At 42.6% G+C, this 27,938-nt stretch overlaps 1 protein-coding gene across 1 annotated transcript in view; it reads left to right on the forward strand.

The window, feature by feature from the left end:
- LOC148509561 (vomeronasal type-2 receptor 26-like) overlaps positions 1-27,938 on the forward strand; it is a 227,550-nt gene that overhangs the window by 72,308 nt on the left and 127,304 nt on the right. The window contains exon 5 of the mRNA XM_088442962.1: positions 6,136-6,427. Within this exon, the coding sequence (XP_088299088.1) occupies positions 6,136-6,427 (292 nt within the window). The remainder of the gene's footprint in view (positions 1-6,135; positions 6,428-27,938) is intronic.

Raw genomic sequence — 27,938 nt, forward strand, 5'->3', positions numbered from 1 at the left:
GTGAATTTAATCCCTGATACAATAGGTCGACCTGGTGGGTTTTTGGGGTCTTTGTGGACTTTAGGGAGGTGGTAAAAAACTGGGATAATTGGATGCATATTATAAGGGAAATCATGTTCTTTGGTGGTGAGGATGCCTTTTTCTAGGCCTTCTTGGAGTAATTTGTACAATTCATGTTGGTAATCTTTTGTTGGGTGCTTAGTCAATAGCTGGTATGTAGTGGTATCATCTAATATTTTCTATGATTCTCTAATGTAATTATTTTTATCTAAGATGATGATACCCCCCCTTATTCTCTGGTTTTTATGACTATATTTGTGTTGGTTTTGAGATCCTCTAGGGCTTCTTGTTCTGCTTTAGTTATATTGTTGTGTCTCTGTTTTAGTTTGTTATCAATTAATTTCCCTAAATCCTTCACTAACATATTGGTGAATGTCGAAATGTGGTTACCCATTGCATGTACTGGGTATAATTTTGATGGGGGCTTGTGTTCGGTATGTATGAAACTGTCTGGATTCGGATGGTGCAGAGGTAATGGTTGTTGCTGGAAGAACCGTTTAAGGGTTAATTTTCTTGCAAATTTGTGGATATCCAAGTAGGTTTTGAACTTATCTGGGTGTTTAGTGGGGGCAAATTTAAGACCTTTGTCTAGAATGGATATGTGGTCTTCCGTCAGTGTAAGGGTGCTTAGATTAAAAATGCCCTTGCCTGTATTCCATAACTCCCTTGATCTGGCTTTATTAACAAAAGAATTCAAAAGAATAAGGCGTAACTGTTCCAAACTTAGTGACTATGTAACACATGGTGATATACTTCAATCACAATTGCTAGAGAAAAAGTATAATATGAACAAAGTTCAATCAGTATTTCAAACAGTGTAAGCACTAAGTAGAAGTCCATAACTAAAGTACAAAACCAAAACTTGTAACACAGACACTAACAAAGACATTTTCTTTGTGACACAGTTTAACAGTCAAGCACATCAGATTAAGAAAATAGTGAACAAACACTGGCCACTACTCCTGGGAGACGAGATTCTATGCACATGTTTACCCCCGAAACCCCGAATAGTGTTCCGAAAAGCTCCAGACCTAAGAACCAAAGTGGTTAGAAATCATTTTCTGCCAACAAGCCTGACACGAAACACCCTTACGAATATCTGGAAGCACAACACCCAGGTTAATACAAATGGGTTTTTTTTCTACTGTGGAAATTGTCAGGCATGTAACATTAAGAAGAAAAGAAGTACTATTCCTACTAAATCTATACAGTCCACAGCCAACAAAACAATATTCAAGATACAAGATAACCTAACATGCAGTAGCAAAGGTGTGGTTTATCTATTACAGTGCCCCTGTCCAAAACAGTACGTAGGAAGAGCGATACATCCATTTAAATTAAGGGTAAATGAACATATACGAAACATTAGAAAACAGTGTGAGGAGCACCCCATATCAACACACTTCAAAACCTATCACAATTCAGACCCCACGGCCCTTGATTTCACCACCCTCAAACTTGTAAAACCAAACTGGAGAGGTGGAGATTATATAAAACAAATCAATAAAGAAGAACTGCGGATTATGATTATTATGGGGACTCTCCACCCTATTGGGCTAAATAGAGACAATGAGATAAGATCAATCGTGTGTGATGGTTAGAACCACAAATTAACACATTGAGTATATATCAGGTCTAGATCTGCTATTTAGTTACTAGCTATTTACTATTTAATTCCCTTAATACAGAGCTCATCCACTATATGGATACCTTAGTAGTACATCACAATCTTGATACGTCTACATGATGCCATTTTTTAAACTAAATTTGCATTAACAATATGCCTGCTTTTTTGTCAAATGCATGCCAGATGCACACTAGCATAAGCCTAATCATGACTGACAACCTCCCATTCAATTAATTAAATCGAGCAAATATGGTTATGCTACCTTGAATTGGTAATAATAACATCACTGGCTTCTCATTATGTATGTGAATATACATGTTAAATACAGCTCAATAATGATTGACATGCTTTCCACTTAATTGATGGACATTGTCAATTGACAATTACCCACACTGATCAAGCAGTAAAACAATTAAAAAGAGGTGGAACTTTTTTGACTATTTATAACCCCAGGATACAGACCCATCCCCATGCCACATTGCTTTGAAGATGACCCTAAGAGGGTTGAAACGCGTTGCAGTACCTGTTACATCAAGCGCAATCATCTTTGAGACACACCAGGACTCCAGTTCACAACCTCAGCAGAGGCATCACGAGTAGCCAGAAATGCACACGTGACCCAGAAGCCATCCACCAGTGCAACAGAGGACTTCAATCAACTAAGCCGGCAGGGGTAGATCAGGATCCCTGTTGAGCCCCAGGAGGCAAGTCTCACACCGTAGGGGGTCACGGCACCTGGTTCTCCAATGAGCCGCCGCTGTTAGATCTCCTCCCCAGGCTCACGCAGCCCACCCCGTCATTGCTGGCGGCGCGCATCCATGCATTTAAACCAGTGCCGCTGCAGAGTTCGGAGATGGGCAGCACAGCCCTGAGACTTGCTGTCTGGCTTCCTCCACACTCCCGTACTCCTACCCCAGAAAGATCTACACCCCGGGCACGATCTATCATCCATTAGCGGGACGCCGCTAACTTTAACAATTAACATCTGCAGCACATCACTGTTTTTGTGGATCATACTTTCTACATACCATCATAATTACAGCTGCTCGTCTACAAGTACACTTGCATGTACTTAACATCCAGCAAATCATCAGTTACAAGAGGTTACCTACAAAAGTGCAACCTGATCAGTTGCTAAATTTCACCTTGTCCATTTATTTGCTTAAATAGACCGCTGACCCATTTATCTCTGCTGCCAAAGTGACATTAGACGTTCACTTCTTGTTTTTTTGATGTGGAGAGCCTGCTCCCATCACTTTGTGATGCACATTGACTCTAATCATCAGTAATTATCATTATATATGATTCCTTGTGTTCATGTCAGTTTTGTCTTTATTTTTTGTTTATGCAAGCTTCTCATAGTAGTTACTTGAAATTATTTTTGGTTGTATGTACATTTTTGAGTTCTTTAGTAAACCTATGTTTCTTATTATAACAGCCTCCTCCATCTATATTTTCACACTACATTGTATTACGATTCATTGCTTCGCATTACAATACATTAAGGGGTTTACAGAGCGTTTTATTTGTGAAAATTATGACTTTTCAGGATTCACTATCTCAGTTGGAAAGAAATCTCAGGTTTCAGATATATACATTTTTTTATTTCAAATTTACCTATTTTAAGCCAAAATATTTCTGGTTTGCAACATTTTACGACAGTGTAACAATGTTTTTGTCCCTAGGCTCTATTGCCTCACAGTCTTGAGCTATTTGCATTTGTGTAAATTAGAACAATAGAATACTGCACCTTAATATTTAAGCTGGGACACCAGGAAAGCACACATCAAATTGAGGCATAACAAAATAGATGTAATTTATTCATTAGGGCTATATAGCAGCATACAAATCCCATTAAATTAAATAAATAAATATAAACAATTACACAATAAGTACTATTTAGCATAAAGATTATAATTTATAAAAGGTTCAATCAGCGTATACAAGAGTTGACCAGACTCATAAAAAATACACAGAATAAAAAAAATAAATAGAAAGTCATTAGAATCATAAAAAGTATCCAGCCTTAATGTAGCCAATGATATATCCAATGAATGAGTAAGTATCCAAATGGCTGATACACATTAGTAACCAAAAAAATTACCCCAGAGATCCTTTCAGAAAAATAAACATATAACAGTTCTCCTCTGGTTATTGATAATAAAAATAACCCAACATATGATATACTTAAAGGAAATTATTATGTCTATGTGAGATTCTGTATCCTTATATATGAACTGCTGTGCATTAGACTCCGTATATCTGTGTATATCAATAGCACATTATTGGTATTGAATACTCACTGTCACCCTGTATTCAAGGCTATACCTTAAGGCTAATCGGGGCACTGCAGGAAGGGGCGATTCCAGTATAATCAATCTCCAAAAGATGCTCACGGCTTTTGTCTCAGAACGATGACAGTGGTATAGGTGTAATGGTCTGCTGCGAGAAGCTCACAGCCCCCATCTTAAAGCACTGAAGGCAGCATATATGGTACAGTATGTAGGGAGCCGGAAATAGTGAACATGTATGTCAGCACTGATCACAGCCATCTTGCATATCCAGAGTTACTTTAGATTTTAGGCTGAGGTAGAATAGGCAGCGCCGGTCTGTCAACCAGTCAGGTGGTACTCAGTGTAGGGTGCCGAGCCCAGGATGGATCACCGGTTAATGTGTGAGGGACCAGCAACATGTTTTGGCTACAGACCATAGCCTTTTTCAAGCTGGATTGCTGACATCCATCAGCTGAATAACTTAAATAGCACCAAAGCAGAAATGATTGTTTAATTAATTAATTAATTAATTAATTAATCTGTGTAACTCTTCAGTGGCTCATCTTAATATTCAGCTGAGAGTGGTCTCATTTAACCTATAGCCACAATAAGCACTATTGCAGAACAATTTAAACAAATTATATCTAAAGAAATCATCATACTATACACAAAAACACAGTAATTTGTCAAAATAATTTAGCTATAGTCTAATGTCCTAGCAAAAATATGACATAATAGTGTCAGGATTTAATATCAAATATACATTATGCAATTAAGAGAGGATAAATTATAATGAATGCATAACATAGCATTTGTAGATATCTATAATCTTAATATTTATAGAAAGATAAATAGTTAATTATTTATGTATTTATTATTTGTTATTTTCATAAATATGATATATTAAATTATTTATATTATGTAAATTGGTGAATAAGAATTGACTAGTCTAGCCACCAAATATATAAAATAAATAAAAATGAAAATAAATTAATTAAAATATCAGCATCAGATGTATATATAAAAAATACATTAAATATCCATATACAATCTAAAAATAAATAAATTTTCCGATATACAAAATATATTACCATTATATATTATATAATTTGGCAGATACGGAATAAAAGAGAAGGAAATACATTTGAGATGACAGGTAGAATTAAGCATTGGCCACACAGAGACTGTAGTGGAAGCTGTAGGGGTTTTTGAGATCAGCATGAACAAATGGGGTAGAGCAGAGGGCCAAGAATGCTGCCATGAGTGACCAACAAATAAAGAGAGTACATGGGAGCATATGTACTAATAAGTAGAGACACTGAAGGGGCAATAATATAGGTTATTGGGAGGGAATAGAGTGCCAGATATTAAATACATATTAGGCACATCTGGCAATCTCTCTCCCCAGAACTATAATGATATACAGTACAGCAATATGTACTGATGTGTATTCAACTGTATAGTGATGGTGGGTTTTATTTTCTAAGATAACTTCCCTAAAATATCCGTTTTTATATTGTTTCATAAATGCGTCCAGTCAGCCATGGGCACCTGGAAAAAGTCTGTAAGGGACAATATATGCTGACCTCAATGTACATATTTGTCAGCTATACAGTATAGAGCTTCACAATTAATTTGATTTGTTAATACATCCGGAGTCTTTTTCAGACTGTTAGATATTGCATGTTAATACATGACCACAGGAGTCTGTATTTTTCTTAATTATACAAGTAATGTAGTTTTCCACTTTACTTGTGGTATGGAACACGCTATTTGCACTTTCTATGTCATTGTATTGTGCGCTCATGTTTCTTCTCTGCAAATTGCAAATTGTAAAAAAGAGTCACCTAGGATTTGTGAGGACTTTTAAAGATATGAGATTAAAGGTCATAGGCTCTATATAGGTTATTTAATCCAAAAAAAACTATGAATGTACAGGACATTATTATTCAGAAAATAAAGTGTTGTTTTCTTTCTAATTCACAAGTTTTCTTAAAGAAAACTGAAATGATGACATTATAACTAATCACCTCTATAGATATTATTTAGTTACAGTTTTTATATTTATACAGTGCATACTGTAATACTGTATTAGAATTGTTTGTGCATTACTGTATTACATGTACAGTATGAGTTGCTTTATTATGATAATCAGTATGGATTATTTTTTTACAGTGTTCAACTGAGAGAATATCAGCAGCTCCAAGCTTTTATATTGGCCATTGATGACATTAACAGTAACCCGGATATTCTACCCAATGTTACTCTGGGATATCACGCGTATGATTCTTGTGGACATATAATGAAAGTTATAAAGGATGTTCTACAGATACTGTCTGGGCCTAAGCTGACAGCTCCGAATTATGCATGCTTGGTGCATGGTAAGGTGGCCGGTTTTATTGGAGATCTCCATTCTGTCACTACACTTCCTATGGCACAATTACTGAATTTTCTTGGATACACACAGGTACTGAAATTGCTGTCTACATTTAATACTGTATCATACAGGTAATAGATGATACACATTTATTTAACCCTCAAAATATGTTATTATTACCTTTTAACACCTAGGGCTGTCATTATTTTTTTTTTTACTAAAATAAAATGTGAAACTGAGTTCACAATATTTTAGCTGCACTTAAATGAAACAAAGGGCATTTGGAGCAGTTTTCATGAAAAACTACTCATACAGGTTTATTCAATATGGGAGCGAAAAGTCCGTGCTGGACTTTTCGCTCCACTTTGGAGATTTTTCTGGGATAAAGTATCGGGCGCGTACCCGCTTTATCCCCGTATTCAATATAAAACCTCCGAAAACGGGAATCTGCAAAGTGGGATTTGCGTAAAAAAACTACATTTTCCTTGAAAAAATTGTAGGACCCCCCTAGAGTTGTAAAAATATGGGGGATCACTATGGATACCCCTGTATTAGATTTAAATAGCTGCGGCAGGTGTTTTTTTCCTGACATTGAAGAAGTGATGCAGAAGAGCACTTAGGTTATTTTTTTCGTTTTTTTAAGTGGTCCCATCAAATTTGGGGTACATGAAAATGGGTACTAGCATATTTTGCTGTCCCTAAAGTAATTTTTTAAAAATTCTGCATTTGTGCACCTGCCGCTATAATTCTATTCTAGAATACACCTGCCGCATACTTGCAGAATAGCCCTGAACCTATTTCCCTAATGTTAAACAATTTTTTCCAATTTTTTTTTCACCCCAATTTTTAAATTAATTTTTTGGGGTGTCCCTATTTTTTTTAAAAAACTTTTTTTTACACAGTTATTTTTAAAATGACATTCCCAGGGGTGCAGGCTATTATTTTTTAAGCCTGCACCCCTAAACCCCAATTCTGCACTTTTTTTCGACATCTATTCAATGGTGAATAGTTATCCCCGTTTTTTTCAAAGACTTTTCGAACCTGCAAAAAGTCTTTGAAATTGAATACGGTGTAAAACTAAAACCTGCGATAATGACGTCATAGGTGCGATATTAACGCAAAAACAAAGTTTTCGCTCCATATTGAATTCCCCTATAAGCCCTTCAATTTGCATTTGTTTAGTAATCAGATCACATGTTCACTGCACCATTTTCCCGGAGACCAGCAAATACACAGTAAAGGTTGACACTGTGCCAGAGTCTACTCCGTGTGATCCTGGATAGAGAAGGGGCATATTAACAGAAGAGGGAGCCCATGTAACATTTCCATCTGGTCCCCCTTCTCTCTTAATATTCCCTGTGGAAGTATCTACATACAGTATGTTACAGAAGTCACCAACCTCCCAGATGAGCAAGGAATGGAAATATAGATTGTGCTCACCTTTAAGTTATTAATAAATAATCTGAAATATGAAAAGCAGAATACACCTGTAAGTAGTATAAGAATTGAGATGAGTTCCCAAGGCACTAAGGACCTCATTCAGAGTCGGTCGTTGCGGCCGCATGGTCGTAGGGGAAAGGGGCTGGATATGCAAATGAAGCGATCACAAGTTGCGGTCCAAAGATGAGATCGTTTGCTGAACGACCGAGGGTAAGAAGCGGTCATAAGACTAAAGCATGCCTCCTTCTCGTTCATAACACACGTCATCTCCTGGGATTTAAGGATTAATCGCGACCATCGGGAACCATCGGAGCTGGTCGTAGAGCTTAAGGTTGACCATACCCTCTCTTAAGCACTACGATCAAGTCAGTGTACAAACCTCCCCTGTCACATGTGCCATGACACTACTTTGTTAATTATGCACTCCCATTAAATGCCGTTCGCATAATTAGGCACGCCTGCGTTCGGATCTCCACTCCCCCGTTTTCAAGCACCTTCCCGTTACCACCCACAAATGGTTCAATCTGTCACTCAAACTAATGACCTGACTGTGTTCAAGGAGAGAGAAATTCCTGATCGTAACAGCTAGTTTGTGCACGCGCATTGCGAACTTTCCGCATGCGCAGTTTAGCGAACATCAGCTGTGTACGAACGTGCGGCCGCAACGACCGACTCTGAATGAGGTCCTAAGAGCCTGATTCACTACGAATCGCAATTCTGCTTATATGCACACAATGCAGTTGCTAATATCAGTGCTGCTATATAAAGGTTTACATTCACATTGCGTATATAGGACCTCATTCAGACCCACACGCAAGATGCGATCGCTTGCTGACAAAAAGGGGTTGGATATTTCAATGAAGTGCTCGCACTGCGTCGCGCAAAGACATCCACTATGTTTTAGCGAGCTACAGAAAAGTGCGCTCGCAAGTGTCTATAGACACCCCCTTCCCACTCGCAACACGTCATCTCCAGGAAATGAAGGATTAATAGGGACCATCGAGAGCCATCGGAGCTGCTCACAGCCCTTGGGGTTGCCTTAGCCTGCCGCAAGCACTGCGATCAGTGTGGGTTGAAATACATGCAGATGACGTGTACAATGACGCTACTTTGCAAATTATGCATGCCCTTTAAATGGCATTATGGTGGGCAGACCAGCCTGCGTTTGCACATTCACTTCCCCGTTCACAAGCAACTTCCCTTGTTACCACCCACAAACGGCGCTATCTGTCACTCAAAGTAGCAACCAAATAGTGGCATACGAGCAACCAAAATCAGATCATAAAGACTGGCTTGCACACGTGCACTGCAAATTATACGCATGCGCAGATGGGTGAAAATCGCTCAGAGCGAGTGATCGTGCCCTAGCGAACAGGTCTGAATGTGCTCCACAGCCTGATATAAGGATGCCCACTTCCGCTTACTCACGTCCATATATGGGGTAACACAGCAAAACAATCAGTTACATCGAGTAACATTGGACCCATATGCACACTTGCACAAGCCCTGACCTTACTCAGAAATTGCTACTAGCCACGTACGCTATCAGTGCTATGGCTGCTTATGGCCACACAGTGGATAATTTATACATGCCCATGCAAAGCCATTGAAATACACTAGAATGCCTGTGTTTGCCCGACCAACCCCCCATCACCACCAACATACAGCACTTCCTGTCAGTCACTCTGCTCTGGGTCTGCATAGCCTCTGCAATCACAGTTCAGATCACAATTGCTAGTTCATGCACGCACACTGCAATGCATACACATGTGCAGAATGCAACAATCCACCAATTGCATGCAACTGTGTTCCTTACGGAATCATGCCCTAAATATATTGTAAAATGACAAGAAAGGATCCAAATCAATTTAATAAACTGATTTTGAGTTAAATAGCAAACAAAATAAAAAGCAATGTAACTAAGTTAGGTCAGAATAAGGGGAAATTGGCTTGTGTAAAATGCACAGCTAGCAATGAGCCTATACTGGTGGGTACTTCTATTAAAATAAATGCAAATATATTAGGCATGTGCACCAGCCACTTTTCGTGTTTTGTGTTTTGGTTTTGGATCTGGATCTTTCTTCGTGTTTTGGATCTGGATTGGTTTTGCCCAAACCACCCTTCTGTGTTTTGGGTTTTAAATTTTGTGTTTTGAATATGTTTTTTTTTAAAAAAAAGCATAAAAACATCTAACATGACAAAATTTGTATTTTTTTGTTCCTACGCTATTACTAACCTCAATAACATTCATTTCCACTCATTTCCAGTCTATTCTGATTTATGAATTCCTTCCTACCTATCTATACACCCTAAATGTCATTATTTAGCATTTTAAGTCGCACAAGAAATAATTGCTTTTCAGACTTTGATTGTGCTCCAAAGCACAAAAATATATTATTTAACAAAAACATATAGTTACATGCTGTGATCTAAATATACTTAGCGCAAACAAATTATTCAATCACTAGGTACAGTCGAATTCATACGCATGCGCTCTGGATCCAGATTTCTGGCATCAAAGGTGAAGCCTCTGTCAATAGCAAGAAAATGATGATTAGCTAACAGATTCAGAGAGCCTGCTTATGTGCTCTTACAGAGATAGGCAATGCAATAGATCAAGTTGGCATAATCCCATTGGTTCTTCTTCCTGGTTCTTCTATTGCGATGCAGTTCATAGGTCAGTTTGTATTGTAATAGTTCAGCCTCCAACAGATTCTTTGTGTCCATTTTCCCGATGAAGAACAAGTCTAAACTGGCTAATTACATTACATTTACAGAGAACATTTCAATGTCTATCTCTCTATGTTCCATAATTTGCAGACGCATGTTGCGATTTCCTCACCAATGGAACCAGAAATCTGCAAATAAACAGTGGTTCAGAATGGCACCAAACATAATCTGCTTATCATATACTAAACCTGAGATCTTAAAGACATTCGCTTTAATACATAATAAATAATGAATAAAACCTTGGATATTAACCTTAATGATAGGGAACCTTCCTATGTAAGTGTGCAATGTGTAAGTGTAAGGATATTAAGAAAAGATGCTAGTTAGCATTGTGCATCTACATGTTTGTGGAGTACACCGTGGTACGTGTTTTGCAGGACTGTTTTAGTAAATGTTGTGCGGCCATTTGCAAAATGGTATCTTGTTGCCATTCGCAAAATGGCATCATGCAGATTTTAATTTAAACAGATTCTGTATGCTTCAACAGTCCACCCTTTGATAGCAAACAACACGCTATCACACTCTGATTTTAAAATTAATTTAGGCTTACACTATGACATATTTTTTATGTTATTTTATGGGATGCACAAGGTGATTCTTAAGCCACCAATAATGTTTCCCTGGGAGGGACATAAAACTGCCCTTATACGCACACAGCGGATCTTGGGAGATCATGGGAAAGATGTGGGGATGCATTTAACCTATAAAGGAAATCTTGAAGGGGATACGGACTTACATTATTTAAGATGTTTTAAAATAATAACACATTTCATGCATGTCTAAATCTATACATCATCTGATGGTACATCGTAGTTCAGGGTTGTAGTGCAGTCTTTCATTTACCTCAGTATTCATATTGTTACTACTAACCACCATCAAAATTTCATTCCATTGATTTACCTCATCTTTACATTTTCCATATTTCAACACAGTAGGAACACATTTGACAGATAAACCAATTACTATGATGACAACCAATATGAGCATCAGGAGTTTACCTATGCTGGCAACTATTTCCTGGACCCACTCTCCTAGGCCGGAGACCCATTTCACTGGGTTCAACCAACAAACCCATTCCTCTACCTTCTCCTCTACTTCAGCCACTGAAGCATTATTTTTCTTCTGAAATTCCCATTTCAGCTGCAGAACTTTGTCCATCCTCTGGTCTAACACCTCCTTGGGGTCACTAGTATCATTTGTAATATATGTGCAACACTTTACACCAAATTGGGTGGCCAAAGTTACACAATACCCTCCAGTGATAGCTGTTAAATAATTTATCACTAGCCTATATTGCACAAGTTCTTTCTTATAAGCTTGTAACTCCCTACCTGTATACCTAAATGTGTCATCATACATCTCGATGATATAATCTATTAATTTAACAAGATCTTGGATATATCTAAAATTTAGTGTACCCCGAGCGATCCTGGTGGGATCCAATGCGACTAAAACTTGAAAGCCAGTTGTTTCACTAATCAATTGTGTGGCTTTATGTACATCACCAGGTATCATATTTTTTTTGTCTCTATGTTCATACTGTGTGTGAAGATATGGTGATGGTGTGTTTTTATGAATACCAAGCATTTCACGATGTGTAAGAGTCATAACCTCTGGAACTACTCTTCCAGGTAACACAAACCTTCAGAAATTGAAGAGAGCCACTTATACGCTTTTCTACCACATATAAATATACATCAACGGGGAGAACATAAGTAATAGTAAACATCATTATCATCACACACATTTACCTAGCAAGTGATCCTATTTCAGGTTCTCCCATTTGACTCATATAAGTTTCTGGTTGTAATACCTTGGCACAATACCCTTCTGGTACCCTACCAACCATTTTTTTGGTGGAATTTAGTGTATATTTATACCGGAAGTGTCTTCCACCTAGTCTAATTGTGCGAAGGAGTTCAAGGTTTATAGGTTCTTTATCAGCTCTTAGTGAGAAGGTCATCGTCTGGTTATTCCCCATCACCTCCCAACTTCCTGGTTTATTGAAGTTGGTGATGTTCAAACATAAAAGTGATTCATCTACTTGATACTGGTGGAGTTTAAAATTAGGTGGTTTGGACTTTAGAAATTTTCCATCCTGTGCATCCCCTATTTGCAGTTCTAAGACCTCAGAGACATTTATTGGGAACAGCACTAACCCTACATTATGCTGTCCCTGAGGTACATGAGAACACACCCAACAGTCAGTCTGGTTTAAAATTTTTCCCACCATAGTATGATAATCCTCTAAAGGTGTTAAGATCTGCAGTTAGCAGATGCTATTGCTTGGACTTCCAGCCTTTGTTACTACTGAGGCACTGCACTAATTGCTGCCCCTGTGCAGTGTCAGGTGCACTAATTGATTCTCCTCTCTGGACTGCCAAGGTGTACAGTAATCTGTCATTAAGGGAAAGTTGCTTGGATTGGATTCTATCTCTGTTAAAATCCACCCAGCCCAGCAATCTATGCCGGTGATAGAAGTTAATTCGTACTTCTGGTTCCAGTATCCTGCATGTCAGTCGAGTACCTGTGTCAGTCTTGCTGTGTTTCATGTGAGCCGTTTATTCCATCCAGGCGGCTCCACCTGCATCTCGTCCAAACATGCTGCTTGTACCATCTGGGCAGCATGGAGTGCTTCCTACCCCAGACGCATCTGTCATCATCTGGTGAATTGTGTCAGCTCAGCAGCAACAGTCACAGTTTAGCCTTCCAGGTGCGCAATCCAGCACACCGTCAGCAGTGTCATCCTGGCGGCACTGGTAGCTACTCTGTTTTCCAGGTGCGCAATCCAGCACACAACGTCACCAGTGTCATCCCGGCGATGCAGGTAGCAACTCTGCATTCCAGTTGCACAACCTAGCACACCATCGCCAGTGTCATCCCAGCGGTGCTGGTAGCAGCTCTGCGTTCCAGGTGCGCAATCCAGCACACCATCGCCAGTGTCATCCTGGCGATGCTGGTAGCAACTCTGCATTCCAGGTGCGCAACCTAGCACACCACCGCCAGCGTCATCCCGGCGGCACTGGTAGCAGCTCTGCGTTCCAGGTGCGCTATTAAGCTCACCATCGCCAGCGTCATCCCGGAGGCACTGGTAGCAGCTCTGCGTTCCAGGTGCGCTATTAAGCACACCATTGCCAGTGTCATCCCGGCGACACTGGTAGCAACCACTAAGCCTGCTCCAACAGCCCCAAGGCTGCTCCACATCACCAGTCCCTAGGCCACGACTATAAAGGCCACAACCAGCCCTCAAGGCTGCTTCACATCACCAGTCCCTTGGCCACAACTATAAAGGTCACAATCAGCCCTCAAGGCTTCTCCTACTGCCCAGAGGTGGCATCTCATATTGTCTTACCTAATTAACCGTCCAACACATAACATTATCACCGGCCACACTAAAGTACATTAATCATGGAGCCCAGTCATAATCCGGTGCAAATCCTGGCCGCCCAGATTCAGGTGTTAACCCAAGAAGTCCAGGAACTCTCCCTTAAAGTTGAGGAGTCACGGTCAGCTCCACTTCTTGCCACAGTTGGTGAACCCAAACTTCACTTGACTGATCGTTTTTCTGGAAGCCGTAAAGACTTTTGCAATTTCAAGGATGCTTGTAAGCTGTATTTTAGACTCAGGCCTCACTCCTCCGGTTCCAAAGTCCAGCGAGTCGTGATTATTATTTGCCTTATGCAGGGGGACCCACAGACCTGGACATTTGGGCTACCTCCTGCTTCTTCTGCATTCCAGACAGTGGATGCCTTCTTCGCTGCCTTGGGACTACTTTATGACGATCCCTACAAAACAGCTATGGCAGAAGCCTGCCTCCACTCTCTGAAACAGGGAAGCCAGGCTGCAGAGGATTACTGTACAGAGTTCTGGAAGTGTGCCGTGGACTCTGGATGGAATGATTCTGCTCTGTGTAGTCAGTTTCGGTGGGGGCTGTCTGACCAGATCAAGGACGTCCTTGTACAACATCCCAAATAAAAAAACCCTGGATGACCTCATGAGTTTGTCTATCCGGATAGACCGCTGTCTCCGGGAGTGCAAGCTCCTCATTCCTCTCTTTGGATTCCGGCCACTGAACAGGATGAGCCAATGCAACAGGGAGCCTACCGTCTTCCAGCAGAAGAAAAACAGAGAAGGCATTCGCTGGGTCTGTGTATGTATTGTGGAGGCAAGGGACATTTGGCCCAACACTGTCCTGTAAAGTCAGGAAATGACAAGGTCTAGATGTTTGTGGAGAGATACATCTGGGCCTTGCATCCATCTCTCCAAAAAATTCAGTCCTTTTTCCTGCGTTGCTAAAAACCTCTCACGGCCAGATTCCTGTCTCTGCATTTATTGACAGTGGAGCTGCAGAAAACTTTATAGACCAGTCATTTTTTGAGAAATTGGGTCTACTTCCCGAAACTCTATATACAGTTGCTGTCGTTGGTCTGGATGGGAAGAGTCTGTCATCAGTCCCAGTTACTTCCTGGATGCCACCTATTCAGTTGACAGTAGGTGCCTTGCATCAAAAAGAGCTTTAATTTCTTCTCCTCCAGTGTCTCATGGGTCCCATTGTGTTAGGCTTACCATGGCTGAAGAAGCACAACCCGGTTATTGAGTGGCAGACGGGGGAGATTCTTCAGTGGGGTTTTGTCCATTGCCTGTCCCATCCGGTTTATCTTGCCAGTATCATCTCCATGGACTCCCCTAAGATTCCTGCTCCATACCGCGATCTCGTGGAAGTTTTTTCTAAAAAAAAAAGCAGACATCTTGCCACCTCATCGCCCCTTCGACTGTGCAATCAATCTGCTACCGGATGTCAGACTTCCTAAGGGTAGGCTGTATGCACTATCAATCCCTGAGGATAAGGCAATGTAGGAGTACATTCAAGATGCTCTTGAAAGGGGGTTCATTCGACCATCTAAATCCCCAGTGGGTGCAGGGTTCTTCTTCATTCAGAAGAAGGATGGATCCCTCCGGCCCTGCATTGACTTTCATGGCCTGAACAAAATAACAATGAAGAATGCATACCCTCTGCCTCTGATCTCAGTCCTTTTCAATCAATTACGGGGGGCCTCAATCTTCTTCAAAATTGATTTACGTGGAGCTTACAACCTCATTCACATCCACAAAGGTGATGAGTGGAAGACAGCTTTCAACACCCACTCAGGGCATTTCGAGTACTTGGTGATGATATTCGGTCTGTCCAATGCCCCTGCTGTCTTCCAAGATTTTATTAATGAGGTCCTGAGAGATTTTCTGGGAGTTTTCGCTGTGGTATACTTAGATGACATTCTCATTTTTTCTAAGTCCCTGGAGAAACACTGACAACATGTCAGGCAGGTGTTACAAAGACTCCTGGAGAATAGTCTTTATGTCAAATTGGAGAAGTGTGAATTTGAGTTGGAATAGATCTCCTTGGGATATATTATTTCCTCATCAGGGTTATCTATGGACCCAAGTAAGGTGAAGGCATTTTAGACTGGAAACAAAAATGCATCTCTCAAGGCCATTCAGCGGTTCCTAGGATTCTCAAATTATTACCGCCACTTCATCAAATCATTCTTGACTATTGTATCTCCAATTGTGGAACTTACCAAGAAGGGGGCAGATGTCTGTAATTAGCCTCCCAAAGCCATATTGGCTTTCAAACAACTCAAGTCAGCCTATGTGTGTGCACCCATCCTTCATCATCCTGATCCCGACCTCCCTTTTGTGGTGGAGGTATATGCCTCGGAAGTCAGAGTTGGGGCCGTTCTTTCTCAGACAGATCTGAGCGACAACAAAAAACATCATTGTGCCTTCTTCTCTAGGAAATTTCTAGCAGCTGAGAGAAATTACGACGTTGGCAATCGTGAGCTCTTGGCTATTAAGTGGGCATTTGAAGACTGGTGACTCTGGTATACATTGAGTCTGCCAAGAGATTGAATGCCAGGTAGGCACGATGGGCCTTGTTATTCATGCAGTTTAATTTCAACATCTTTTTTCGGCCTGGGTCTAAGAACGTTAAGGTGGATGCTCTGTCCCAAAGCTTCCCCACTGACCTGTGTTCTTCAGATAAAGAGGAGACCATCATCCCTTCTACTCAGATCCATTTGGCCATAACAAGGACCTTGGCAGACTCTCTGATACAGCATCAGGCTGAAGCTCCTCTGGAAATGCCTAGAGGGTTAATGTTCATTCCTGTAAGGTCCCGCAAGGCAGTCCTTAAGGATTTCCATTCGTGCAAAGCTGGGGGTCATCCAGGTGTTGCCAAGACTCTAGATCTTATGTCTCGTTCTGTTTGGTGGCAGTCCATGTCTCGAGATATCCGTGAGTTTGTGGCTGTTTGTGATGTCTGTGCCAGGAATAAGACTCTCCGTACTGTGCCTACAGGTCTGTTGTGTCCATTGGACATGCCCCTTAAACCATGGACACACATCGCGATTGACTTTGTGGTGGATCTTCCATCTTCTACTCACTGTACAGTTATCTGGACTATTGTCAACAGATTTTCTAAAATGGTGCAATTCGTCCCTCTTGGCAAATTACCCTCAGCCAAAGAATTGTCAAGTCTATTTGTGCAACATGTCTTCAGAACACATGGACTGCCTTTGGATATCTTTTTTGACTGTGGTACCCAGTTTGTTGCTAGGTTCTGGAGGTGCTTCTGCGCTGATCTGGGTATCAAGGTCAGTCTCTCATCAGGATATCATCCACAGTCCAATGGGCAGACAGAGCGGGCCAATCAGTCTTTGGAGCAGTATCTCCGGTGTTTTATTGCTAAATGTCAGAACAATTGGGTGTCCCTCTTGCCATTTGCGGAATTCGCCTACAACAATTCTTGCCATTCCACATCTTCTGTGTCCCCGTTCTTTTGTAATTTTGTAATTCATCCCAGAAGCAATTCTTTTGAGTCTTCATCAAATTCAAGGCCTTCATCTTCATCTGTTTCCAGATTTCGATCCGTCTGGAAGAAAGTGCATCAGTCCCTTCGGCAGGCAGCTGGTAGCTCCAAAGTCTGGGCAGATAAACATCGAAGGCCTTGCAAGCTGAAGGTGGGGGATTTGGTCTGGCTGTCCACCAGGAATATCAATCTGTGCCAAAAGGTCACAAAAATTGGTTCCCAAGTTTATTGGGCCTTTCAGAATTATTGCACAAATTAATCCTGTGGCATTCCATTTTAAGCTACCCCGGTCTCTCAAGATCAATAGTACCTTCCACTGTTCTCTCCTCAAGCCAGTGTACTTCTCCACCAGATACTCTCTCAGACGCTCAATCAGACCACCACCAGTTCTTGTTCAGGGACAACGAGAGTTTGTGGTAGAAAAAATCTTGGACTCGAGAATTTACAGAGGCTGTCTTCAATTTCTGGTACACTGGAAGGGGTATGGTCCCGAGGAGCGCTCTTGCTTTCCGGAAGACTCTTTGCACGCTCCTATCCTGAGGAGGACATTTTTTGTTGACTTTCCAGACAAACCTGGGTCAAGGGGTTCCATAACCCCTCGTCAAGGGGGGTACTGTTAGGATCTGCAGTTAGTAGATCCTATTGCATGGACTTCCAGCCTTTGGCCCTCATTCAAACCCACTCACGAGCGGCTGTCCGCTCGCAAGTGGGTCGACAGTCCGCACTGCGCATGTGCACAATGGAGGGAGCTCCGTCGTGCGCATGCGTGAGACGCACCGAGCGAAGGACTTTCCTTCGCTCAGAGTGTCTCATCAAAGGGGGCGTGCTGTCGATGTTGACTGACAGCACTCTCCCTTTGGTGGGCGTGCCGGGGGCGTGCCTGCCAGACGGAGGCATTCCCAAGGGAACACCTACCATCTGAAGCCGGCCCCACTGACATCACTAGTGATGTCAGTGGGAGTGATTTTGGCTCTGATGGAGTCAAAATCAGTCCTGGCCTTGAGGTTGAGAAACTCAACCGCAGGCTATTGCTCACAGTTTCGATGGTCGCGATGGTCAAGACCATCGCGACCATCATCCTGCACGCTCGTATATGCTGTGGGTGGTGACCCACAGCTATACGAGCGTCCAGGAGGACGCTCCATATTAATGGAGGTGGGCCCTGATTCAGAGCGAGCACTCTAGTCAGAGCGTCCGGCTCTGAATCAGGGTCTTTGTTACTACTGAGGCACTGCACTAATTACTGCCCCTGTGCAGTGTCAGGTGCACTAATTGATTCTCCTCTCTGGACTGCCAAGGTGTACAGTAATCTGTCATTAAGGGAAAGTTGCTTGGATTGGATTCTGTCTCTGTTAAAATCCACCCAGCCCAGCAATCTATGCCGGTGATAGAAGTTTGTTCGTGTTTCCTGTTCCAGTATCCTACATGTCAGTCGAGTACCTGTGTCAGTCTTTCTGTGTTTCATGTGAGCCATTTTATCCATCCAGGTGGCTCCACCTGCATCTCGTCCATACATGCTGCTTGTACCATCTGGGCAGCACGGAGTGCTTCTACCCCAGAAGCAACTGTCATCATCTGGTGAATTGTTTCAGCTCAGCAGCACCAGTCACAGTTTAGCCTTCCAGGTGCGCAATCCAGCACACTGTTGCCAGTGTCATCCCAGCGGCACTGGTAGCTACTCTGCGTTCCAGGTGCACAATCCAGCACACCGTCGCTAGTGTCATCCCGGCGATGCTGGTAGCAACTCTGCATTCCAGGTGCGCAACCTAGCACACCATCGCCAGTGTCATCCCGGCGGCACTGGTAACAGTTCTGCATTCCAAGTGCACTATTAAGCTCACCATTGCCAGCGTCATCCCGGCGGCACTGGTAGCAGCTCTGCTTTCCAGGTGTACTATTAAGCACACCGACGCCAGTGTCATCCTGGTGACACTGGTAGCAGCCACTAAGCCTGCTCCAACAGCCTCAAGGCTGCTTCACATCACCAGTCCCTTTGCCACGACTATAAAGGCCACAACCAGCCCTCAAGGCTGCTCCACATCACTAGTCCCTTGGCCATGACTATAAAGGCAACAACCAGCCCTCAAGGCAGCTGCACATCACCAGTCCCTTGGCCACGACTATAAAGGCCACAACCAGCCCTCAAGGCTGCTTCTCAATCACCAGTCCCTTGGCCACGACTGTAAAGGCCACAACCAGCCCTCAAGGCTGCTCCTACTGCCCTCAGGCGGCATCTCATATTCTCTTACCTGATTAACCGTCCAACCCATAACAAAAGGATACCAACCCCAATACTTGTTATACTTAAGCTGGCACCGTTGGATGCATCTCTCATCGAATATGGACCCACAAAACTCACACATACAATAATCCTCAGATGATAGACCTTAACACTGTCTCTGAGTTTCCAGAATAACAGATCTCTTAACAATTACAGTACTGGGTTTGGTCAGGTACCACCCTTTTGACTGTATTGCACCTTCTCCCAATTCCAATCCATTGATATCACCATCAGCTGCCCTCCCCGTCTATTGTCCTCCATCACAGAAACCAGAGATCTTGAAAGAACCCAGGATAATGAGAACTCTGGGAGAAAACACAAAGACAACCACAGCAGACCACTCCATTGCTGAAAATAATGATCTACAATTTTTTTTTGCTCAGATATCTCACTGTAACCTTTAACCCTCCTGGAACAGGCTCGCAATTGACAGGTCTATGTTATCTACCTCGAAACCGCCTTGTCTCTCCACCGATGGTTGACCTTCTTACAGTGAGTGAAATGGACCCATGTATCTCTCTCTGCCACTTTTAAGGAAGTTGTACTTGTCAGCAACACCTGATATGGACCTTCCCACCGATCTGTCAAACAACCTGAATGCAAAAAATTTCTGATCATAACAAATTCTCCAGGTTCAACATCATGACAGTTTGTTTTAGGCATATCATGTGACAACAATTTCAGTTTCTGCTGTTGCTGCTTTAACTGTTTACTCATTGTTATAAGATACCTTACAGTAACCTCGTTGTTACTTTTCAAATCTTCCTGCGGACTTATAATCAAATGGGGTTGTGTACCATACAGTATTTCAAAGGGGAACAGATTGAGAGGGGGTCTAGGAGTTGTCCTGATACTGTGCAGGACAAGTGGTAATGCTTCTGGCTACCCCAGTCCAGTTTGTGCCATAATCTTACTTAGTTTATTTTTAATAGTACCGTTTATCCTTTCCACCTTGACGCTGGCTTGCGGTCGATAAGGGGTGTGAAGTCTACTATTAATACCCATCAACTTACACATGTTCTGGAAGACATCACCTGTGAAATTAGTACCCCTATCACTTTCAATATTTCTAGGGATACCGTATCTGCATACAAACTCCTGTACAATCTTTTTAGCAGTGAACTCAGCAGTATTAGTGGCAGCTGGGTATGCCTCTACCCAGTTAGAAAATACATCTGTACAAACTGATACATACTTGAGATTCCTGCAGGGTGATAATTGGATGAAGTCAATTTGTATTACCTGAAAATGTCCATCGGTCAGAGGAATGTGGGATGGCTCGGTAGTGATTGTTTTCCCAATGTTTTTCCTCAAGCAGGTAAAACACAACATTGCTCTCTTTTCCGCTTGGGAAGGAAAAACCCGTTGCACACAAGTATGCTCTCAGCAATTTGCACATACCTTGCTTTCCAAGTGAGTCAGACCGTGCGCTGCCTCATCCAAGCTTGGGTAGAATGCATTGGGAGCCACTGGCTTACCTTGTCCATTTCTCCAGAGTCCAGAGGACTCTTCCCCACATCCCTTAGACCTCCAGCCTGCCTTTTCCTGAATGGAACCCACATTTTGCATATCAATTAATTTCTGCATATCAATCATTTGAAACATCATTTGGTTAATTGGCATGTTCACTTTTAAAACTGCTGCCCATTTGGCAATCTACCCTGTTATTGCACAGTGACACCGGATCATCCTCACATGTATGGCCTTTACACTTAATTACATCCTCTGCCTTAGGCAATTGGATCGCTGTCAGTAGTCATTTTATATGTCTGGAATGTGTGACTGGTGTGTCTGCTGCTGTCATAAAATTTCTCAGATGCCACAGAGCATCAAAATCATGTACTACCCCGAAGGCGTACCTAGAGTCAGTGTAGATATTAGCAGATTTGCCTGTTAAAATCCACCCAGCCCAGCAATCTATGCCGGTGATAGAAGTTTGTTCGTGTTTCCTGTTCCAGTATCCTACATGTCAGTCGAGTACCTGTGTCAGTCTTTCTGTGTTTCATGTGAGCCATTTTATCCATCCAGGTGGCTCCACCTGCATCTCGTCCATACATGCTGCTTGTACCATCTGGGCAGCACGGAGTGCTTCTACCCCAGAAGCAACTGTCATCATCTGGTGAATTGTTTCAGCTCAGCAGCACCAGTCACAGTTTAGCCTTCCAGGTGCGCAATCCAGCACACTGTTGCCAGTGTCATCCCAGCGGCACTGGTAGCTACTCTGCGTTCCAGGTGCACAATCCAGCACACCGTCGCTAGTGTCATCCCGGCGATGCTGGTAGCAACTCTGCATTCCAGGTGCGCAACCTAGCACACCATCGCCAGTGTCATCCCGGCGGCACTGGTAACAGTTCTGCATTCCAAGTGCACTATTAAGCTCACCATTGCCAGCGTCATCCCGGCGGCACTGGTAGCAGCTCTGCTTTCCAGGTGTACTATTAAGCACACCGACGCCAGTGTCATCCTGGTGACACTGGTAGCAGCCACTAAGCCTGCTCCAACAGCCTCAAGGCTGCTTCACATCACCAGTCCCTTTGCCACGACTATAAAGGCCACAACCAGCCCTCAAGGCTGCTCCACATCACTAGTCCCTTGGCCATGACTATAAAGGCAACAACCAGCCCTCAAGGCAGCTGCACATCACCAGTCCCTTGGCCACGACTATAAAGGCCACAACCAGCCCTCAAGGCTGCTTCTCAATCACCAGTCCCTTGGCCACGACTGTAAAGGCCACAACCAGCCCTCAAGGCTGCTCCTACTGCCCTCAGGCGGCATCTCATATTCTCTTACCTGATTAACCGTCCAACCCATAACAAAAGGATACCAACCCCAATACTTGTTATACTTAAGCTGGCACCGTTGGATGCATCTCTCATCGAATATGGACCCACAAAACTCACACATACAATAATCCTCAGATGATAGACCTTAACACTGTCTCTGAGTTTCCAGAATAACAGATCTCTTAACAATTACAGTACTGGGTTTGGTCAGGTACCACCCTTTTGACTGTATTGCACCTTCTCCCAATTCCAATCCATTGATATCACCATCAGCTGCCCTCCCCGTCTATTGTCCTCCATCACAGAAACCAGAGATCTTGAAAGAACCCAGGATAATGAGAACTCTGGGAGAAAACACAAAGACAACCACAGCAGACCACTCCATTGCTGAAAATAATGATCTACAATTTTTTTTTGCTCAGATATCTCACTGTAACCTTTAACCCTCCTGGAACAGGCTCGCAATTGACAGGTCTATGTTATCTACCTCGAAACCGCCTTGTCTCTCCACCGATGGTTGACCTTCTTACAGTGAGTGAAATGGACCCATGTATCTCTCTCTGCCACTTTTAAGGAAGTTGTACTTGTCAGCAACACCTGATATGGACCTTCCCACCGATCTGTCAAACAACCTGAATGCAAAAAATTTCTGATCATAACAAATTCTCCAGGTTCAACATCATGACAGTTTGTTTTAGGCATATCATGTGACAACAATTTCAGTTTCTGCTGTTGCTGCTTTAACTGTTTACTCATTGTTATAAGATACCTTACAGTAACCTCGTTGTTACTTTTCAAATCTTCCTGCGGACTTATAATCAAATGGGGTTGTGTACCATACAGTATTTCAAAGGGGAACAGATTGAGAGGGGGTCTAGGAGTTGTCCTGATACTGTGCAGGACAAGTGGTAATGCTTCTGGCTACCCCAGTCCAGTTTGTGCCATAATCTTACTTAGTTTATTTTTAATAGTACCGTTTATCCTTTCCACCTTGACGCTGGCTTGCGGTCGATAAGGGGTGTGAAGTCTACTATTAATACCCATCAACTTACACATGTTCTGGAAGACATCACCTGTGAAATTAGTACCCCTATCACTTTCAATATTTCTAGGGATACCGTATCTGCATACAAACTCCTGTACAATCTTTTTAGCAGTGAACTCAGCAGTATTAGTGGCAGCTGGGTATGCCTCTACCCAGTTAGAAAATACATCTGTACAAACTGATACATACTTGAGATTCCTGCAGGGTGATAATTGGATGAAGTCAATTTGTATTACCTGAAAATGTCCATCGGTCAGAGGAATGTGGGATGGCTCGGTAGTGATTGTTTTCCCAATGTTTTTCCTCAAGCAGGTAAAACACAACATTGCTCTCTTTTCCGCTTGGGAAGGAAAAACCCGTTGCACACAAGTATGCTCTCAGCAATTTGCACATACCTTGCTTTCCAAGTGAGTCAGACCGTGCGCTGCCTCATCCAAGCTTGGGTAGAATGCATTGGGAGCCACTGGCTTACCTTGTCCATTTCTCCAGAGTCCAGAGGACTCTTCCCCACATCCCTTAGACCTCCAGCCTGCCTTTTCCTGAATGGAACCCACATTTTGCATATCAATTAATTTCTGCATATCAATCATTTGAAACATCATTTGGTTAATTGGCATGTTCACTTTTAAAACTGCTGCCCATTTGGCAATCTACCCTGTTATTGCACAGTGACACCGGATCATCCTCACATGTATGGCCTTTACACTTAATTACATCCTCTGCCTTAGGCAATTGGATCGCTGTCAGTAGTCATTTTATATGTCTGGAATGTGTGACTGGTGTGTCTGCTGCTGTCATAAAATTTCTCAGATGCCACAGAGCATCAAAATCATGTACTACCCCGAAGGCGTACCTAGAGTCAGTGTAGATATTAGCAGATTTGCCTTCTGCTAATTCACACATTCTTCTTAGAGCTACCAGCTCCGCCACTTGGGCCGAGTGAGGTGGACCAAGAGGTTCGGCTTCTATGATGTCTTCATCATTACCACATCATAACCTGTACATAACTTCAGTGTCAGTCTGTCTATGACAACTCCCATCCATGTAAAATGTCACATCTACATTTTCTAAAGGTGTAGCCAGTATCTCAGGTCTTGCAGTAAAAGGTTTAATTCAGATATTCCATACAATCATGTGCATCAATACACCTGCAGAACTCACCTTCTGCCAGTGACTCACCTCTCTCCACCCTTTGTGCATCCTGTGGCACATATGGTAAATATGTTGCTGGGTTTAACATACTGCACCGCTTAATGGTGATGTTTGCAGGTGCTATTAGGGCTTGTTCCGTTTTGTGAACCTAGCTGAGGAGAAATGTCTGGTTTGGGCAGAATTTAGCAAAGCAGATACAGCATGGGGAGTATAGACAGTCATATTATGGCCTAATACTACATCCTCACTCTTACTGACCAATAGAGCATTTGCTTCTACACTTCTTTAACACATTGGGAGTGATTTTTCCACAGTGTCCAATTGTGCACTGTAGTATGCTACAGGCCTACTGGCATCACCATGTTTTTGTGTGAGGACACTTGCTGTGCAACAACCAGATTCCATACAGAATAAATCAAAAGGTTTTTCATAATCATTTATTCCCTATGCAGGTGCTCTTGTCAGACTATCCTTAAGGTTATGGAAAGCCTCCTCTGTTTCTTCTCTGTGTATGACATGATCAGGTTTTGGGAAGAGACTAAGGCCCTGATTCAGAGCCGGACGCTCTGACCAGAGCGCTTGCTCTGATTCAGGGCCCTCCTCCATTAAAATGGAGCATCCTCCTGGACACTCGTATAGCTGTGGGTCACCACCCACAGCATATACGAGTGTGCAAAAAGATGGTCGTAACAGTCTTGACCATCGCGACCATCGGACTTGCAAGGGAAACCCTGTGGTCGGGTTTCCCAGCTGCAAGGCCAGGAGGGATTTTGGCTCTATCAGAGCCAAAATCACTCCCACTGACATCACTAGTGATGTCAGTGGGGCCGGCTTCAGATGGTAGGCGTTCCCATGGGAACACCTCCGTCTGGCAGGCACGCCCCCGGCATGCCCACCAAAGGTGGCATGCTGTCAATCAACATCGACAGCACGCCGGGTCTCACGCATGTGCACGATGGAGCTCCCTCCGTCGTGAGCTTGCGCAGTGGGGAACATTGACCCACTTGCGAGCGTACTGCCACTCACGAGTGGGTCTGAATGACCCCCTAAGTCCTGTAATGGCAAGGCCAAAATAGAAAAACCTGGGATCCACATTCTACAGTATCCACACATTCCCAAGAAGGTACAGATTTGCTGTTGGTTATGTGGCAGTGTCGTGGTCAGTATGGCCTGGATCCTGTCAGTGGTCAGATGTCATATCCCCTGGGTTAGGCAATGTCCCAAGTAATTAACCCTGGACTGGCATGGCTGTAGTTTGTCATTAGCAACCTTGTGTCCTGTTTGTGAGAGAAGAAGCAATGAAAGTTTAGTATCATTTAGACATGACATAAACGAATCAGAACACAACAATAAATCGTCCATATGTATTAGAACAGATCAATTGGCAGGTTGAAAAGATGTAAACAATCGTGTAAGGCCTGGGGATGTTTAAGAAGTCCTGGGGCAATCATATCCATGTATACCCCCCTCTATGTAAATGCAAATAGGTACTGACAGTCATGATGAAGAGGGACAGAGAAGAATAGAGGTCAATGACAGTAAAATGGGTTACATCTGGTGGGATCTGCATGAGAATGACAGCTGGATTCGGCACTACAGGGAATTGGCTTTCAACTACTTTATTAACCCCTCTAAGGTCAAGTACCAACTTATAACCCCTCACACCACTCTTTTTCACAGGAAAGATGGGACTGTTGGCTACACTCGCTGTACGGACTAAAATTCCCTGTTGTAATAAGCGCTCAATTATGGGATAAATCCCTATCTCTACCTCCTGTTTTAATGGGTACTGGGGAATTTTTGGAGCTTGCCTACCACTTTTTAAATTTACCATTATGGGAGCTATGTTTGCTATCAATCCAGTGTCCTGTCCATTTTTACTCAAGAGTGGGTACAGGTTACATGTTACATTTTTATGATTTTTTACATTGACTGTACATTCACAACCATCCGCAAAGGCCGATGGTGGTGAGCATGAATTACTGACATTACCTTCTGCAATGCTACCTTGCTGTGCATGCGTGCTACTTCACAATGCGCATGCATTGCTGTTTAGCACTGTGTGCGCACTACCCTGCATCATGTGCGCGATGCTGGCTTGCGTCGCTTGCACACCCCTAAACCACGTATGCCCCTTGTGCTGCCACAATTTTAAATAATCTATATACTTTATCCTTTTCTTTTGAGATTTCACCATACAGATGCTATCTTGGACATTGTTCAATACCTCTTTATCAAAGCTGCCAACCTTGGGAAAAAATTTTACACTCATTCTCGTCATCTTAACCCAGTGTTGGCTAACCTTGACACTCCAGCTGTTGTGGAACTATATATCCCAGCATGCCCTGCCACAGTTTTAGCATGCCCTAATAGCAAAACTGTAGCAGTGCATGCTGGGTTATGTAGTTCCATAACAGCTGGAGTGTCATGGTTAGCCAACACTTCCTTAACCCATACATCATAGTACATAGTTGCATATGCACACGTACTTTGTATGCATTATATGCCGTGCCGAACCAATCATCATTTCCAAGAGCAGCACATTATCTAACATCTCTACCATTTGTTTGACTCCCATCTTGGGGAGAAAAAAAACAGTAAACTTTTCAATAGAGATTTAAATCGGTGAAAGAATGACAAGGCTACTTTCACTTACCTGTGGATGATTTAAGAGGCCACGCCCACACACCTATGGATGAATAACCAGGTTGCTTCCACACACCTAAGCCCTTTTTGAGTATTTTCCACTGCTAGAATTTAAGCATTCCAATAACACTTACCCTTTTCAGTGATTTTGTCCACCACAACTCAGTTCACAATCACGATATGCCACAACCGCGTGGTTCAATCACAACGCCTAATAACCCTAACTGATCACTGGATGCTGCGATCATACTGAGAGCCAATACCTAACACAAACAACAACAACTACACCTGCTGTGTTTATAGACTCCGGTATCTACTACCGAACCACTAGGCAGACACCAGGTGCCTAGCCCCTAAGGGTCCTATGATACCCCTAGCTAGGGAACATGTTACATCTACCAACACGTGTTCACTGTTACGCACCATTTTTTATGCAGAAAAATAAACATGTTCCCAGATATGGCAGCACCGACTAAGATATTTAAAACAATGCTTTCACGCTATCAATATCACAATGCAATCTCAACGGTTTTGTTTACACACGTGGCAGCAATACAGTAAATATGTATACGCTATTGTGTGACTTCCCCTATAAACATGAAATTTTATCAACGAAGGAAAACAAACATTTTCCTTCCTTGTCCCTGTAGTCTAATCAG

This window comes from Taudactylus pleione, unplaced genomic scaffold, assembly GCF_031769625.1.
Source record: "Taudactylus pleione unplaced genomic scaffold, aTauple2 ptg000319l, whole genome shotgun sequence".
Taxonomy (NCBI): domain Eukaryota; kingdom Metazoa; phylum Chordata; class Amphibia; order Anura; family Myobatrachidae; genus Taudactylus; species Taudactylus pleione.